This window comes from Sphaeramia orbicularis, unplaced genomic scaffold, assembly GCF_902148855.1.
Source record: "Sphaeramia orbicularis unplaced genomic scaffold, fSphaOr1.1, whole genome shotgun sequence".
In the NCBI taxonomy this organism is placed as follows: domain Eukaryota; kingdom Metazoa; phylum Chordata; class Actinopteri; order Kurtiformes; family Apogonidae; genus Sphaeramia; species Sphaeramia orbicularis.
The window spans coordinates 301,596-316,449 of record NW_021941463.1 but is presented as its reverse complement, the minus strand read 5'-3'; the positions used below and the strand labels follow the sequence as shown (position 1 = coordinate 316,449).

Sequence of the window (14,854 nt, the reverse complement as noted above, 5' to 3'; positions counted from 1 at the left end):
GGGTTAGGTTTAGGGGTAGGGTTGGGTTAGGTTTAGGGGTTGGGTTAGGTTTAGGGGTAGGGTAGGGTTAGGGGTTAGGGTTAGGGGTAGGGTTGGGTTAGGTTTAGGGGTAGGGTTGGGTTAGGGGTAGGGTAGGGTTAGGTTTAGGGGTAGGGTTGGGTTTGGGGTAGGGTTAGGTTTAGGGGTAGGGTTGGGTTAGGGGTAGGGTAGGGTTAGGTTTACGGATAGGGTTGGGTTAGGTTTAGGGGTAGGGTTGGGTTAGGGGTAGGGTTAGGTTTAGGGGTAGGGTTGGGTTAGGTTTAGGGGTAGGGTTGGGTTAGGGTCTTTGGCACCAGTGTTGATGGGATTCCTCCATCGTTTCAAAGTTAAGCACATGTTGCCTTCCTTTTTTCATAATCGTGTCATTTGACAATGTTTTGGATGATGTTTTTGAATTAATTTAGTTCAAATCAATGATAATGGAACTGATTCCACTGAAGGAACTGTGCAGTTAGTCTGGAAGCAGTCTTTATTCAGCCTGTCTGCAATTTACATCACAATAGAACATCTACAGTTCAAAAACACACCAGCTAACCTAGCATACCCAAACCTTTGTAGGGTTAGAGTTAGCATACCCAACCTTTTAGGGTAAGGGTTAAGGTTAGCATACCCAGAGGTGCAGCTTGCCATTAGGCAAGGCAGGCAGCTGCTTGGGGCCCCTAAGCCAGCAGGGGCCCCCAAAGGACCAACAGACTTGACACAAACAGTCTAAAGAATAAGTTCACTGCACAGCGGAAGTGAGAAGTTGCAGTAACAACTAGCTGTCTCAAATTCTCTGAAGGGACCCCCTGAGTCCAAATTGCCCCTCCCCCACCTGTCTGTCTCTGTCAGAGTGAGAGAGAGCGTGCAGGTTGCATGCTATATATATATAGCTTGGGATCCCAGGGGACCCTTTCTGCACCACTGAGCATACCCTAACCTTTTAAGGTAAGGGTTAAGGTTAGCATACCCTAACCTTTTTCAAGTTAGGGTATACCCTTTCGTCCTTCAGATCACAAATAGACACTGAGGAACCAGACCACAGCCCAAACCCAGCATGCACTGGGGCAGTCACTGGGGTGTAGCAGGTGTGGAGGTGGATCAGCTGACCAGAGACCACCCTGTAGAAGGACACGGATCCGGCAGGACAGTCCACGTACACCGCCACTCGACCGGACGACGACGACGACAACGACAGGTAGGTGGTGACGTTGTTGTGGCAGAAGGAGTAACAGTCGGCGGAGCAGCGGAGCCTCCAGGACTGATCGGTGCATCCGAACAGACATTCCAGACCCTTCCCTTTCCTGCGGATGTCTCCATAAGACACCGATATGTCGGCCTTGGTCCTCCACTCCACCTCCCAGTACCGGCGCCCACTCAGGACCGTCGAGCTCAACACCTGAGAGTACCAGTCAAAGCGGTCCTGGTGATGGGGGTGTTGTTGGTCCTCGGCCATATACGTCACCTTCGTGTTCCCGTCCGACAGTTTGAGCTTCGCCTGAGCGGTGTTCGGATCCAGTGTGATGTCACAGGAGTCTAAGGACAGGAGAAGGTACCATTATTGATCAGACAGGAGCATTTCAATAGGTGATGTTTGTTTGATTGTGGTACTTACACTTCCGCAGACCTGGCGTCAACCATTGGACTCCAGAAGGATCCAAACTGGAAGGAGGTAAGAGCAGCACACATGACTGATCAATAACCTTTGTATCTATTATTGGTTGTGGAACACTTGTGTAAACCTGCTCTATTGATCACTGATCATCACTGACAGAAGGCTTAAAGAATATTGATTAGTTCATTCTAATGGGTCCTTTCACTTGTTTGATCCATTAGGCATCAGGTCAACATGTGGTCCTCAAAGCTCCTTCAGAACGTCTGCACCTGCAGGTGCTGGTGTTCCTGGTCTGAACTGGTCAGTACTGACCAAAACTGGACTAAAGAAGGACCTCCACCTCCCAGGACCATCTGTGGAACATACTGGATAGGCAATCCTTTCAATTTCACAACTTCCAGGACTTCATGGATCTGCTGGAACATCTTGGTCCGGGTACCTAACACACCTGCAGTGGTCTGGTGGAGTCCTGGTTGTTCTTCAGATACTCTTGGTCGGTACGAACCACTTTACACTGGAGATGGTCTGAGACAGTGGTCTGTCCATCCCAGTTCCTTCCTGGTCAAAGTTCTTCAGACCCAGACTCTTGCTCATTTTGCTGGTTCCAACACATCAGGTCTGAGGCAGACCTGTTGACCTGCTGCCTAGTGTCTCCACCCTCTAATGGTCCCATCGGATCATCCCAAACCCTAACCCATACCTGAGAGTGTGCAGTCTCCAAAGTGGGTCCTGTAGTCCAGCAGACAGGAGGAGTCCTCCACAGTCTCCTGGGTGGTTGTAGCTCACATCCAGCTCCTTCAGATGAGAACAGTTGGAGCTCAGAGCCGAGGCCAGACAAGAACTGCCTTCCTGAGTGATCAGACATCCAGACAGTCTGCAAAACAAAGACCAGCAGGTGCATAGGGTTACCTGGATTAGGGTTAGGGTTAGTAGTCATATGTTCACCGGGTTAGGGTTAGGGACTGAGTCCACTTCAACTGTACACAAACACAAATGCAGCAGAACACTGATAGGTTCTGCTTCACTTGCACTAAATGAAGTGGATTAAATGGCAGAAAGATATGGGACTGGGTTAGGGTTAGTAGTCATATGTTCAGTGGTACAGATACTGACAAGTGCATTCTGGGATAACAGCTTTAAAGTACCGAGTGGAAAATGAGACCGAATCCAACCAGAATCCATGAAACAGCCAAGAAAGTCCAAGAGGAGCCCTGGTACTAACCCTAACCCTAACGCTGGTACTCAAATATACTCCACCCTAATCCTAATCTTAATCCTAACCCATCCATCCATCCATTTATTTTCTTCCTCTTATCCGGGGCCGGGTCGCGGGGGTAACAGTCTAAGCAGGGATACCCAGACTTCCCTCTCCTCAGACTCCTCCTCCAGCTGTTCCAGGGGGACCCCGAGGCGTTCCCAGGCCAGTCGAGAGACATAGTCTCTCCAACGTGTCCTAGGTCTTCCCCGAGGACTCTTCCTGACAGGACACGCCCGGAACACCTCCCCAGGGGGGCGTCCAGGAGGATCTGAACCAGATGTGTGATCCACCTCAGGTGGTTCCTCTGGACGTGGAGGAGCAGCGGCTCTACTCTGAGCTCCTCCCTGGTTACTGAGCTGCTCCCCCTATCCCTGAGGGTGGATCCACCCACCCTACGGAGGAAACTCATTTGGACCGCTTGTGTCCAGGATGTTGTCCTTTGGGTCCTGACCCAAAGCTCATGACCATAGGTGAGGGTAGGAATGTAGACTGAGCGGTAAATCCAGAGCTTTGCCTCTTGGCTCAGCTCCTTCTGAAGCACAACCAACCGATATAGCAACTGCTGTAGCTCCCCTTTGAACTGCCACCTTACCATGGTGGGGAGTTTGAGCGCCTGAATGATCCCAGGAGCTCTGTTGTCGGGGGCTTCATGCCCCTGGTAGGGTCTCCCATGACAAACAGGTCCTGGGTGACGGGCCAGACTCAGAGCGGTTCAAAAGCCCCTATGAAGAAGGAAAATCTAAGGAACGTGATGTTGCCTGGCACGGCGCAGCCGGGGCCCCACCCTGGAGTCAGGCCCAGGGTTGGGGCTCGAAAGCGAGCGCCTGGTGGCCAGGCCTATGCCCAAGGGGCCCGGCCGGGCCCAGCCCGAAGGAGCAAATGTGGGCTTACCACCTACCGAAGGAACCGTAGGGGCCGGGTGCATTGTGGATTGGGTGGCAATCGACGGCAGGGGGCTCGACGACCTGATCCCTGGACACGGAGTCTGGCTAACCCTAACCCTGGTACTCATATATGCTCCACCCTAACCCTACCCCCAACCCTGGTACTCATATATGCTCCACCCTAATCCTAACCCCGGTACTCATATATGCTCCACCCTAACCCTAACCCAAAGGGTCTCATGTGCATGTTTGTTTTCCAAGACCCTAACCGAGACGCTTATGGTTTCTGTTCAGGGGTGGACTAATCCTGACCTGAGAGTCTCCAGGGTACAGTTGGGACTCTGTAGTCCAGCACACAGATGCCTGACACCAGAGTCCTTCAGGTCATTGTTACTCAGGTCCAAGTGTCTGAGACTGGAAGACTGGGACCCCAGAACCAAGGACAGGACTTCACAGCTTCTGTCGGAGAGGTTACAGCCGCTGAGTCTGCAATGAAAGAGGCAAAGACTGGGTAACACAGCAGCCCAGTCAAATGGTCTTTGATGGACTCATGTGGTCTCTGATGGACTCACATGGTCTCTGATGGACTCACGTGGTCTCTGATGGACTCATATGCTTCATACTTACAGAGCTTTGTTGGAGGCTTTGACCACTGGGAGGAGCTTCACAAGAGCCTCCTCTGAAGCACCGTATTTGTTCAGGTCAAACTCGTCCAGGTCCTTTTCTGACGACAGTAGGATGAAGACCAGAGCGGACCACTGAGCAGAGGACAGCTTCTGTTTGGACAGACCTCCTGATTTCAGGTACTGTTGGATCTGATCCACCAAATCTCGATCCCCCAGTTCATTCAGACAGTGGAACAGGTTAATGCTTCTCTCTGCAGACACATTCTCATCGATCTTCTCCTTGATGTACTCAACAGTTTTCTGATTGGTCTGTGAGGTGCATTTTCTTTGTGTGAGTAGACCTTCTAGAAGACCCTGATTGGTCTGCAGGGACAGACCCAGGAGGAAGCGAAGGAACAAGTCAAACTGTCCATTTGGATTTTGTAAGGCCTGGTCCACGGCGGTCTGGTAGAACTGTGCCTCTGTAGATCCAGACCTCTGGTAGAACTGTGCCTCTGCAGATCCAGACCACTGGGATGTGGTTTGTTCTTCTGACAGCAGATTGACTCCAGTGTTGGTGAAGGTCTGATGGACATGAAGAGCAGCCAGAAACTCCTGGACACTCAAGTGGATGAAGCAGAACCTCTGGTCCTGGTACAGTCCTTTCTCCTCTTTGAAGACCTCTGTGAACACTCCTGAGTACACTGAGGCTGAGCTGATATCGATGCCACACTCTGTCAGGTCGGATTCATAGAAGATCAGGTTTCCTTTCTTCAGCTGCTCAAAGGCCAGTTTTCCTAGAGACTCAATCATCTTCCTGGTCTCTGGACTCCAGGGTGGATCTGTCCCAGATCTTCCATCATACTTGACATTCTTCAGTTTGGCCTGAACCACCAGGAAGTGGATGTACATCTGAGTCAAGGTCTTGGGCAGTTCTCCTCCCTCTGTGGTCTTCAACACGTCCTCCAGAACTGTAGCGGTGATCCAGCAGAAGACTGGGATGTGACACATGATGTGGACGCTTCGGGACTTCCTGATGTGGTCGATGATCGTACCAGCCCATTTCTCATCTGTGAACCTCTTCCTGAAGTACTCCTCCTTCTGTGGGTCCTTGAACCCTCTGACCTCTGTCACCATGTCCACCCACTGAGCAGGGATCTGATTGGCTGCTGCAGGTCGTGTGGTTATCCAGAGGCGAGCAGAGGGAAGCAGGTTCCCCCTGATGAGGTTCATCAGCAGCACATCCACTGAGCTGGACTCTGTCACATCAGTCAGGATCTGAGTGTTGTTGAAGTCCAGAGGAGGTCGACACTCATCCAGACCGTCTAAGATGAACACCACCCGGAGGTCTTCAAAGATCCAGATTCCTGCTTGTCTGGTTTCAGTGAAGAAGTGCTGAACCAGTTCCACCAAGCTGAACTTCTTCTGTTTCAGCACATTCAGCTCTCTGAAGGTGAATGGAAATATGAAGTGGATGTCCTGGTTGGCTTTGTCTTCAGCCCAGTCCAGACTGAACTTCTGTGTGGACACTGTTTTCCCGATGCCAGCCACGCCCTTTGTCAGCACTGTTCTGATTGGTCGATCTCTGTCAGCTGGTGTTTTGAAGATGTCCTGACACAGGATGGTTAATTCCGGTTGGTCTGGTTTCCTGGAAGTCGTTTCAATCTGTCTGACCTCATGGTCCTGGTTGACCTCTGTAGCCCCTCCCTCTGTGATGTGGACCTCTGTGTAGATCTGGTTCAGGAGGGTTTTGGGGTTCCCTGCTTTAGCGATGCCCTCAAACACACACTCAAACTTTTTCTTCAGGTTGGATTTGTGGTTGGACTGGCACATGTCAGGAGATTCTGCAAGGACAGACCACATGAGTCCAGGGTTAGGGTTAGGGTTAGGGTTAGCCTGTTCTTTGTATGAACAGGTGGGCCAGGTCTTGGGGTTAGGGTTAGGGTTAGGGTTAGCCTGTTGTTTGTAGCAGTGCACATATGAACAGGTGGGCCAGGTCTTACTGGTCTGCAGACGTTGGGCCAGGTCCTGGTGGTTCATCTTCCTCAGGAAGTTCAGTGTGATCTTCAGAACGGCCTCTCTGCTTGTCCTCTGTTCTTCATCCTGGTCCTTCAGGCGTTCTGCCGCTCCTCCATAATCTGGACTCAGAATCTGCTGGAACTTGTTCAGCTCCTTCTTGACAAACCTGGTGATGTCTTCCTCCAGCCGCTGGAACACAAAACACCATCAGATCAAAGCACGACAGTAAACGGACCAACAGAACCCATGACCAAGGACTGTGTGTCCACGAACAGACCTTAAATACGGAGTCCAGGTCGGTGTGATGGTGCTGACCACTTGACCCTACACACTGCTGCTCCCATCTGTGGACGAAAGATGGAGAACCATGAGGAACTATTCTGCATTTCCACTGGCTCATCTGGGACAATGAGGTCAGGGAGGTCATTCTAATGGAACTCCTACTGATGGTGCGTTCCAAAGTGCTGGGAGGTGGAACGTGTCCCACCTGGAGTTGACTACATCCATGTAGAACACAAACTCCAAATATCGTGGAGCGCAGAGCTAAGCTCCTATTGGCTGTTACTGTTAGGGTTAGGGTTAGGGCTGGACCGTCCAGTGTCCTCACATAAGCCAAACCACCCATCAGCTAATTATACATTGCAATGTTTTTTTTTTTGTTTTGTTTTTTTTCATTGCGAACTTGCACACTGTGCTTCGCCATTGTTGTGTTGACGTCACGTTGTAGTTCGTGGTGAGGTCGGGGTACTTCGATCTGGCCCCAGTTGGAACCAGGACCTCTGGTGTTGACAGGCAGTCCCATGCAGGTTACCCAGTTGAATGTCAGAAACTTCCACCTTTCAGCACTTCGGAACGCGCCATAAGTCTGAACATGCAAACTTATGCTAATCCTGTAGATTTCATATATATAAACATATCAACACACATATGTGTATATATATATATATATATATATATATACAGGGTGGGGAAGCAAAATTTACAATGAACATTTAGTTGTTTTTTCTCAGCAGGCACTACGTCAGTTGTTTTGAACCCAAACATATACTGATGTCATAATCATACTTAACACTATTATCCATACCTTTTCACAAACTTTTGCCCATATGAGTAATCAGGAAAGCAAACGTCAAAGAGTGTGTGATTTGCTGAATGCACTCGTCACACCAAAGGAGATTTCAAAAATAGTTGGAGTGTCCATAAAGACTGTTTATAATGGAAAGAAGAGAATGACTATGAGCAAAACTATTACCAGAAAGTCTGGAAGATACTATTAAAGAAGAATGGGAGAAGTTGTCACCCCAATATTTGAGGAACACTTGCGCAAGTTTCAGGAAGCGTGTGAAGGCAGTTATTGAGAAAGAAGGAGGACACATAGAATAAAAACATTTTCTATTATGGACATTTTCTTGTGGCAAATAAATTCTCATGACTTTCAATAAACTAATTGGTCATACACTGTCTTTCAATCCCTGCCTCAAAATAGTGTACATTTTGCTTCCCCGCCCTGTACATATACATATATATATATATATATATATATATATATATATATATATATATATATAGTACAGGCCAAAAGTTTGGACACATCTTCTCATTCTTCGCATTTTCTTTATTTTCATGACTATTTACATTGTAGATTCTCACTGAAGGCATCAAAACTATGAATGAACACATGTGGAATTATGTACTTAACAAAAAAGTGTGAAATAACTGAAAACATCTCTTATATTCTAGTTTCTTCAAAGTATCCACCCTTAGCTCTGATGACTGCCTTGCACACCCTTGGCATTCTCTTGATGAGCTTCCAGAGGTAGTCACCTGAAATGGTTTCCACTTCATAGCTGTGCCTTGTCAGGGTTACTTAGTGGAATTTCTTGCCTTATTGATGGGGTTGGGACCATCAGTTGTGTTGTGCAGAAGTCAGGTTGATGCACAGCTGACAGCCCTATTGGACAACTGTTAGAATGCATATTATGGCGAGAACCAATCAGCTAAGTAAAGACAAACGAGTGGCCATCATTACTTTAAGAAATGAAGGTCAGTCAGTCTAGAAAATTTCAAAAACTTTGAATGTGTCCCCAAGTGCAGTCGCAAAAACCATCAAGCGCTCCAACGAAACTGGCTCACATGAGGACCGCCCCAGGAAAGGAAGACCAAGAGTCACCTCTGATGCTGAAGATAAGTTCATCTGAGTCACCGGCCTCAGAAATCGCAAATTAACAGCAGCTCAGATTAGAGACCAGATGAATACCACACAGAGCTCTAGCAGCAGACACATCTCTACAACAACTGTTAAGAGGAGACTACGTGAATCAGGCCTTCATGGTCAAATAGCTGCTAGGAAACCACGGCTCAGGAGAGGCAACAAACACAAGAGATTTATTTGGGCCAAGAAACCCAAGGAATGGACATTAGACCAGTGGAAATCTGTGCTTTGGTCTGATGAGTCCAAATTTGAGATCTTTGGATCCAACCGCCGTGTCTTTGTGCGACGCAGAAAAGGTGAACGGATGGATGCTACATGCCTGGTTCCCACCGTGAAGCATGGAGGGGGAGGTGTGATGGTGTGGGGGTGCTTTGCTGGTGACGCTGTTGGGGATTTATTCAAGATTGAAGGCAACCTGAATCAGCATGGCTACCACAGCATCCTGAAGTGACATGCCATTCCATCCGGTCTGCGTTTAGTTGGACCATCATTTATGTTTCAACAGGACAATGACCCCAAACACACCTCCAGGCTGTGTGAGGGATATTTGACCAAGAAGGAGAGTGATGGAGTGCTGCGCCAGATGACCTGGCCTCCACAGTCACCGGACCTGAACCCAATCCAGATGGTTTGGGGTGAGCTGGACCGCAGAGTGAAGGCAAAAGGACCAACAAGTGCTAAGCATCTGTGGGAACTTCTTCAAGACTGTTAGGAAACCATTTCAGGTGACTACCTCTGGAAGCTCATCAAGAGAATGGCAAGAGTGTGAAAAACAGTCATCAGAGCTAAGGGTGGCTACTTTGAAGAAACTAGAATATAAGAGATGTTTTCAGTTATTTCACACTTTTTTGTTAAGTACATAATTCCACATGTGTTCATTCATAGTTTTGATGCCTTCAGTGAGAATCTACAATGAAAATAGTCATGAAAATAAAGAAAATGCAAAGAATGAGAAGGTGTGTCCAAACTTTTGGCCTGTACTGTTCATATATGTGTGTGTGTGTGTGTGTGTGTGTGTGTGTGCGCTAACTGATGCTAATTCTGTAGACTTCATATATATATGTTCATATATGTACTTACAGTGTGTATGTATTTTTCTGCTGATCTGAGGTGAAGTCCTGCACACTCCGAACAAAAACACACCTGATAAATGACAAGTTTGATAAAACTGACACCTGACCCCACAGGAAACCCTGACCCCACAGGAAACCCTGATCATGGTTCGCTTGATGTGTCCCAGAAACTCACCCACTTAGAGTCTTCATCGTTCCCAAACCTGGGATTGGTTGGTTAAAAACTATTGGTGGGTCCATGGACCATCCACTCCTCATGGACACACAGCTGGGTTCAGGTGGGTCCATGGACCGTCTACTGGGTTCAGGAGGGTCCATGGACTGTCCACTCATCAGGGAGACACAGCTGGGCTCAGGTTCAGGTCCAAGTCTAGGTCCAGATCCACTGTGGAAGGAAAAATCCACTTGTAATAATCTGTGTAAGAACTGAACCAATCACATAATAACTGAATTGAACTAAAGCTGTGGCATTGACTGATGGTTAGGGTTAAAGTTAGGGTTAGGGTCCAGGTTAGGGTTAGGGGTTAGGGTCCAGGTTGGTAACCCTGACCCTGATGTTGTGTTTTTACACTAGATGTCCATTCGTGGTTCCTCCTTCATGGTTCTGATGTTTAGGGTCCTTATCAATTTTATTAATGTTGTTAATTACTGGGACACACCCCCTCTACCACCCTACCCCTCTACCACCCTACCCCCAGGGAGGGTGAAGCTGGACTCTGTAGAGGTGGTGCCAGAACAGAACCCTGTCCAGTGCCCTCGGTCTGCAGAGGTTCACCTTCAGCCACAGACTGTGTTCACTGAACTGCTCCGACACTAGATATGTGAAGTGGTTTGTCCCTGGTGCAATAAGACTGTATAACTGTTTAAGTGGGAGGAGACAGGAGGAGGAGCAGCTGGGTGGGGGCATATAGGAGGGAGGAGCTTAAGAACACTTCTGTCCTCAGGTGAGTCTATGATTTTATGTTTTTATGTTTTTATATTTTTATGGTTTTATATTTTTATGTGACATGTAGAAAACACCCCTTGTCTTTTAAATCTACTTCTTTTTAATCAAAGTTATTCACAGCTGCTTATACTCTGCATTTAATTATTTACTGTGTTGATGTGGTATGGCTGTGTTTGTGGAGCAGCGAGCGCGTTTTGTATTCAGAATTTTACCTAGGGGATTCATAAAGTCTATCTATCTATCTATCTATCCATCTATCCATCTATCCATCTATCCATCCATCCATCCATCCATCCATCCATCGTCCGAACCCTGACCTGGACCACTGAGACCCTCCCACGACCAGTTGTGTCATCCAGGTTAGGGTTCTGGGTCCAGTTGGGTTAGGGTTCTGGAGTCTGTTTCCTTACACTGTAACAAATTACTGTAAAAAAACGGTAAATTTTGTACGGTATCATGCTGTTCTTTGTAAATCCAGTATAATGCTGTAAATAATGAGGTCTTTAAGGAGGACATTTAAAACAGTCAGCTAACCCTAACCCTAACCCATTAAAAAAATAATAAAGAAAAAAAAAGAAAACAGTCAGCTCCTGCTACATGTGACAGTATTCTCCAGTCTTTTCTTCAGCTCCTCCACTGCTGTCCACCCAGAACTGCTCTGAACAAAGTCATCTGGCATCAAGTCCCACCAGCTCGTTTAGAAAAAGATTCAATCTAACGAACGTTAACTATAGACTGACTGCATTAAAGGTTAGTGGTTCTTTTACGAAACAGAAGGAACAAATAAATACAGAAAAAACGCCTCTTTTTCCCCGGACCATCCAGCAGTGGAACAGAGGCCACCTGATGCTTTCATCCTTCTACCTCCACTGCCATTGCTCCATCCTGCTCCAGTTGGTCATTTATCAGATAAATGGGATTTTATCAGTGGAACTGTCACCATGCTGTGGCATCTGGAGTTCATTAAACATTACATTGCCTCCATAAACCGCGTTCACATCGGATGCAACTTGTGCGGTGTAACAGGCGGTGTAACAGGCGGTGTAACACTGCTTCATATTTGGGGTGTTAGCCTTATGTAGCTAACATGCAGCTAATGTAAGCTGAAGCACACATGCTAGCTGTGAAGTGGACACAGTTAAACTAAACAGTGTCAGTGTGTGTGGTTTTCACTGCCCCAGGGTTACATTTAAAAGACTTTAAATCTGTAAAGTGGAATTTACTAACTTGGACATCCATGTTAACAGATAATGAACCACTGTTTGAATAAAAGGAAGTGACTCAGGCTAATGTTTCCCTCTGTGTTGGTCAGTTTGTATAGGATGTGTAACATTATTGAATGTGTGTATGCTTTACAGCTCTGTAAACACAGTGTCATTCATCAGTGATCTCCCATTGTCCAAATGTGTTCCACTGCAGCTGATCCTGAGCTCATCCTGACCCTCCAGCCAGTCCCACACTAATACTGCTGGAAGTGTGTGTATGTGTGTGTGTGTGTGTGTGTCAGTGTGTGTCTGTCTGTCATTCAGTCTGTCTGTTAGCTGTCAGTCTGTATCTGAGGAATAAAAGACCTGCTTTTGTCCTTCCATGACAGTGTCTACCACTGTAAGACAACAGCCCTAAGTGGTAGCAGTAGAACTTCTGATACCAAATTTAAATAAAGTACAAAAAAAGTACAGAATAAATGTATGACTCAGAATTTTGGGTTCATCGTAACCAGTTTTCATACCTCACAGTGACTCCAGAGGTTCTGGGTAAACAATATATCTGATCCTGTTTTGGGACATGAACCTCAGTTCTTGTCTCCATCAGTTGCAGGTGATGAAGTCACATCTGGAAGTTGGATGATGAGCATTCAAAGCCATGTTGTCTGTGAAGGCCTCCAACCAAGCTTCATCACAACGCTGCTGCTGTCGCAGTGGATTTAAGAAAAGCTCATGTTATAAGGTCAGCTCGTTTGAGCTTTTTCTACCAATGTTCATGATTTTGTATTTTAAAATGTAATTACCTCCGCCAAGGAGGTTATGTTTTTGCCAGGGTTTGTTTGTTTGTTTGTTTGTCTGTCTGTCCGTTAGTGTGCAACATAACTCAAAAAGTTATGGACAGATTTGGATGAAATTTTCAGGGTTTGTTGGAAATGGGATAAGGAAGAAATTATTACATTTTGGTGGTGATCGGGGGTGGGTGGGCCCACGGGGGGGGGGCCACTGATCAGCCTTGGCGGAGGTCTGCGCTCTCCGAGAGCTTCTAGTTTGAAATGTTACAATCCTAGCTTTTTGCTGTTATACTGTAAATATTACATTAAATACGTTTTACAGTAATATATTGTTTCTTGGAATACGGTAGTTACTGTAAAATGCAGCAACTGTGGCTAACAGTATTTGACTGTAAAAGGAACATTATATACAGCCCAGTACCGTAATACTTTTTACAGTAAGTAACTGCAGTTGTAGATTACAGTAGAGGTACTGTAAAATAACAGTAGCATGCTGGACACTATAGCTGACAGTATTTGACTGTTATTTAACAGTAAAATTTATTACAGTGTACCTGTTGAGGGTTAGGGTCCTGAGTTCCGGGTCCTGGGTCCAGATTGTTCTGGGTTGTGGGTTCTGGGTCCTGGGTCCAGATGGGTTAGGGTTCTGGAGTCTCTTTTCCTACCTGTTGTGGGTTCTGGTTGTGGGTCCAGATCTTGCTGTAAGCAGTCCACAGTTCCTCTGTCTCCGTTAGAGGCTGAATGTGCGTCAGATGAATAAAAGTGAAAGTAAAAAACTGCTCAGAGCGGATGAACGGAAGAGGGAGGGGCTACAGACAAAACACACACACACACACACACACATTCAGTCCCATCATTACCTCCGCCAAGGAGGTTATGTTTTTGCCAGGGTTTGTTTGTTTGTTTGTTTGTTTGTTTGTTTGTTTGTTTGTTACCTCCGCCAAGGAGGTTATGTTTTTGCCAGGGTTTGTTTGTTTGTTTGTCTGTCTGTTTGTCTGTCTGTCCGTTAGTGTGCAACATAACTCAAAAAGTTATGGACAGATTTGGATGAAATTTTCAGGGTTTGTTGGAAATGGGATAAGGAAGAAATTATTAAATTTTGGTGGTGATCAGGGGTGGGGGGGCCCACGGGGGGGGGGGTGCAGACCAGAAAATTTAATCAAAATCTGTCCATAACTTTTTGAGTTATGTTGCACACTAACGGACAGACAGACAAACAAACCCTGGCAAAAACATAACCTCCTTGGCGTGGGGGGGCCCACGGGGGGGGGGGGGGGGGGGGGGGGGCACTGATCAGCCTTGGCGGAGGTCTGCGCTCTCCGAGTGCTTCCAGTTGATCATCTATTGATCACAACAGTGAAAGTTAATGATCCAAAAAGGACAGAAACCAAAGGAGTTCATCTGCATGATAGAAATTTTTTTTTAAATAATAATAATAATAAGAAGAAGAAGAAGAAGAAGAAAGAAATAAATACATAAATAATAAATTAATAAACCACAGAGACCTGAACATGTCAACATTTATCTGTATTTGATTGGACTTTATTTCATTTATTTGACTTTATTTTGTTTGATTTGATTTTGTTTTACTTTACTTTATTTGGATTATTTCATTTTACTTTATGTTGTCTTGTTTTATTTTGTTTTTGTTTAATTTGACTTTATAATAGGAGTTATTTCCACACATATGATCTAATCCATCTAATCCATCTGATCTAATCCCATCAGCTCCATCAGGACTTTTCTCTACCTTTAGTTTTTCATATAAGTGCTTTGTCTCCTTTTATTCATATATGATCCTCTGGAACTTTCATTTTTCAGTGAAAATCACATAAGAGCCCTTTCAATTGTTATAATATCAAAACAGAAAACAGAAGAAAAAGTGACTTTTTGGGTTCAATTTTTAATTCTTTTGATTAATTTGATATTTTTCTGTTGATTTTTGTTCATTTTTAGTTGATATTTTTGTCACAGTTGGTTTATTTTTTGGATTCAGTTCATTTGGTGACTTATATTTACCTCCACCAAGGAGGTTATGTTTTTGCCAGGGTTTGTTTGTTTGATTGTTTGTCTGTCCGTTAGTGTGCAACATAACTCAAAAAGTTATGGACAAATTTGGATGAAATTTTCAGGGTTTGTTGGAAATGGGATAAGGAAGAAATGATTAAATTTTGGTGGTGATCGGGGGTGGGGGGGCCCACGGGGGGCGCCACTGATCAGCCTTGGTG

The 14,854-nt window shown here is 46.0% G+C and overlaps 1 protein-coding gene across 2 annotated transcripts; it reads right to left on the bottom strand.

The window, feature by feature from the left end:
* Positions 1-750: 750 nt before the first annotated feature.
* Positions 751-13,374, bottom strand: LOC115415880 (NLR family CARD domain-containing protein 3-like). 2 transcript variants are annotated; one of them, XM_030129536.1, is made up of 12 exons: positions 13,181-13,374; positions 12,360-12,540; positions 9,860-10,069; positions 9,692-9,754; positions 6,677-6,743; positions 6,384-6,588; positions 4,894-6,224; positions 4,403-4,854; positions 4,088-4,261; positions 2,334-2,507; positions 1,634-1,680; positions 751-1,554 (listed from the first exon to the last, which is right to left on the bottom strand). In XM_030129536.1, exons 2-12 carry the CDS (start codon positions 12,437-12,439, stop codon positions 980-982), a joined length of 3,378 nt encoding a protein of 1,125 aa, XP_029985396.1. In that variant the 5' UTR covers positions 12,440-12,540; positions 13,181-13,374; the 3' UTR covers positions 751-979. The 2 variants fall into 2 exon arrangements, with proteins under 2 accessions (XP_029985396.1, XP_029985395.1); XM_030129535.1 differs by having other exon boundaries at positions 4,403-6,224.
* Between the last annotated feature and the right edge of the window lie 1,480 nt (positions 13,375-14,854).

Excerpts from the sequence above, each read along its gene's own strand:
- LOC115415880 (XM_030129535.1), bottom strand. The coding sequence starts at position 12,439 with ATGGAGACAAGAACTGAGGTTCATGTCCCAAAACAGGATCAGATATAT. Across the intron at positions 10,070-12,359 it reads ACCTCTGGAGTCACTGTGAG|TGGATCTGGACCTAGACTTG; the intron begins GTATGAAAACTG and ends TTCCTTCCACAG. Across the intron at positions 1,681-2,333 it reads TGGAGACTGCACACTCTCAG|TTTGGATCCTTCTGGAGTCC; the intron begins GTATGGGTTAGG and ends ACCTCCTTCCAG.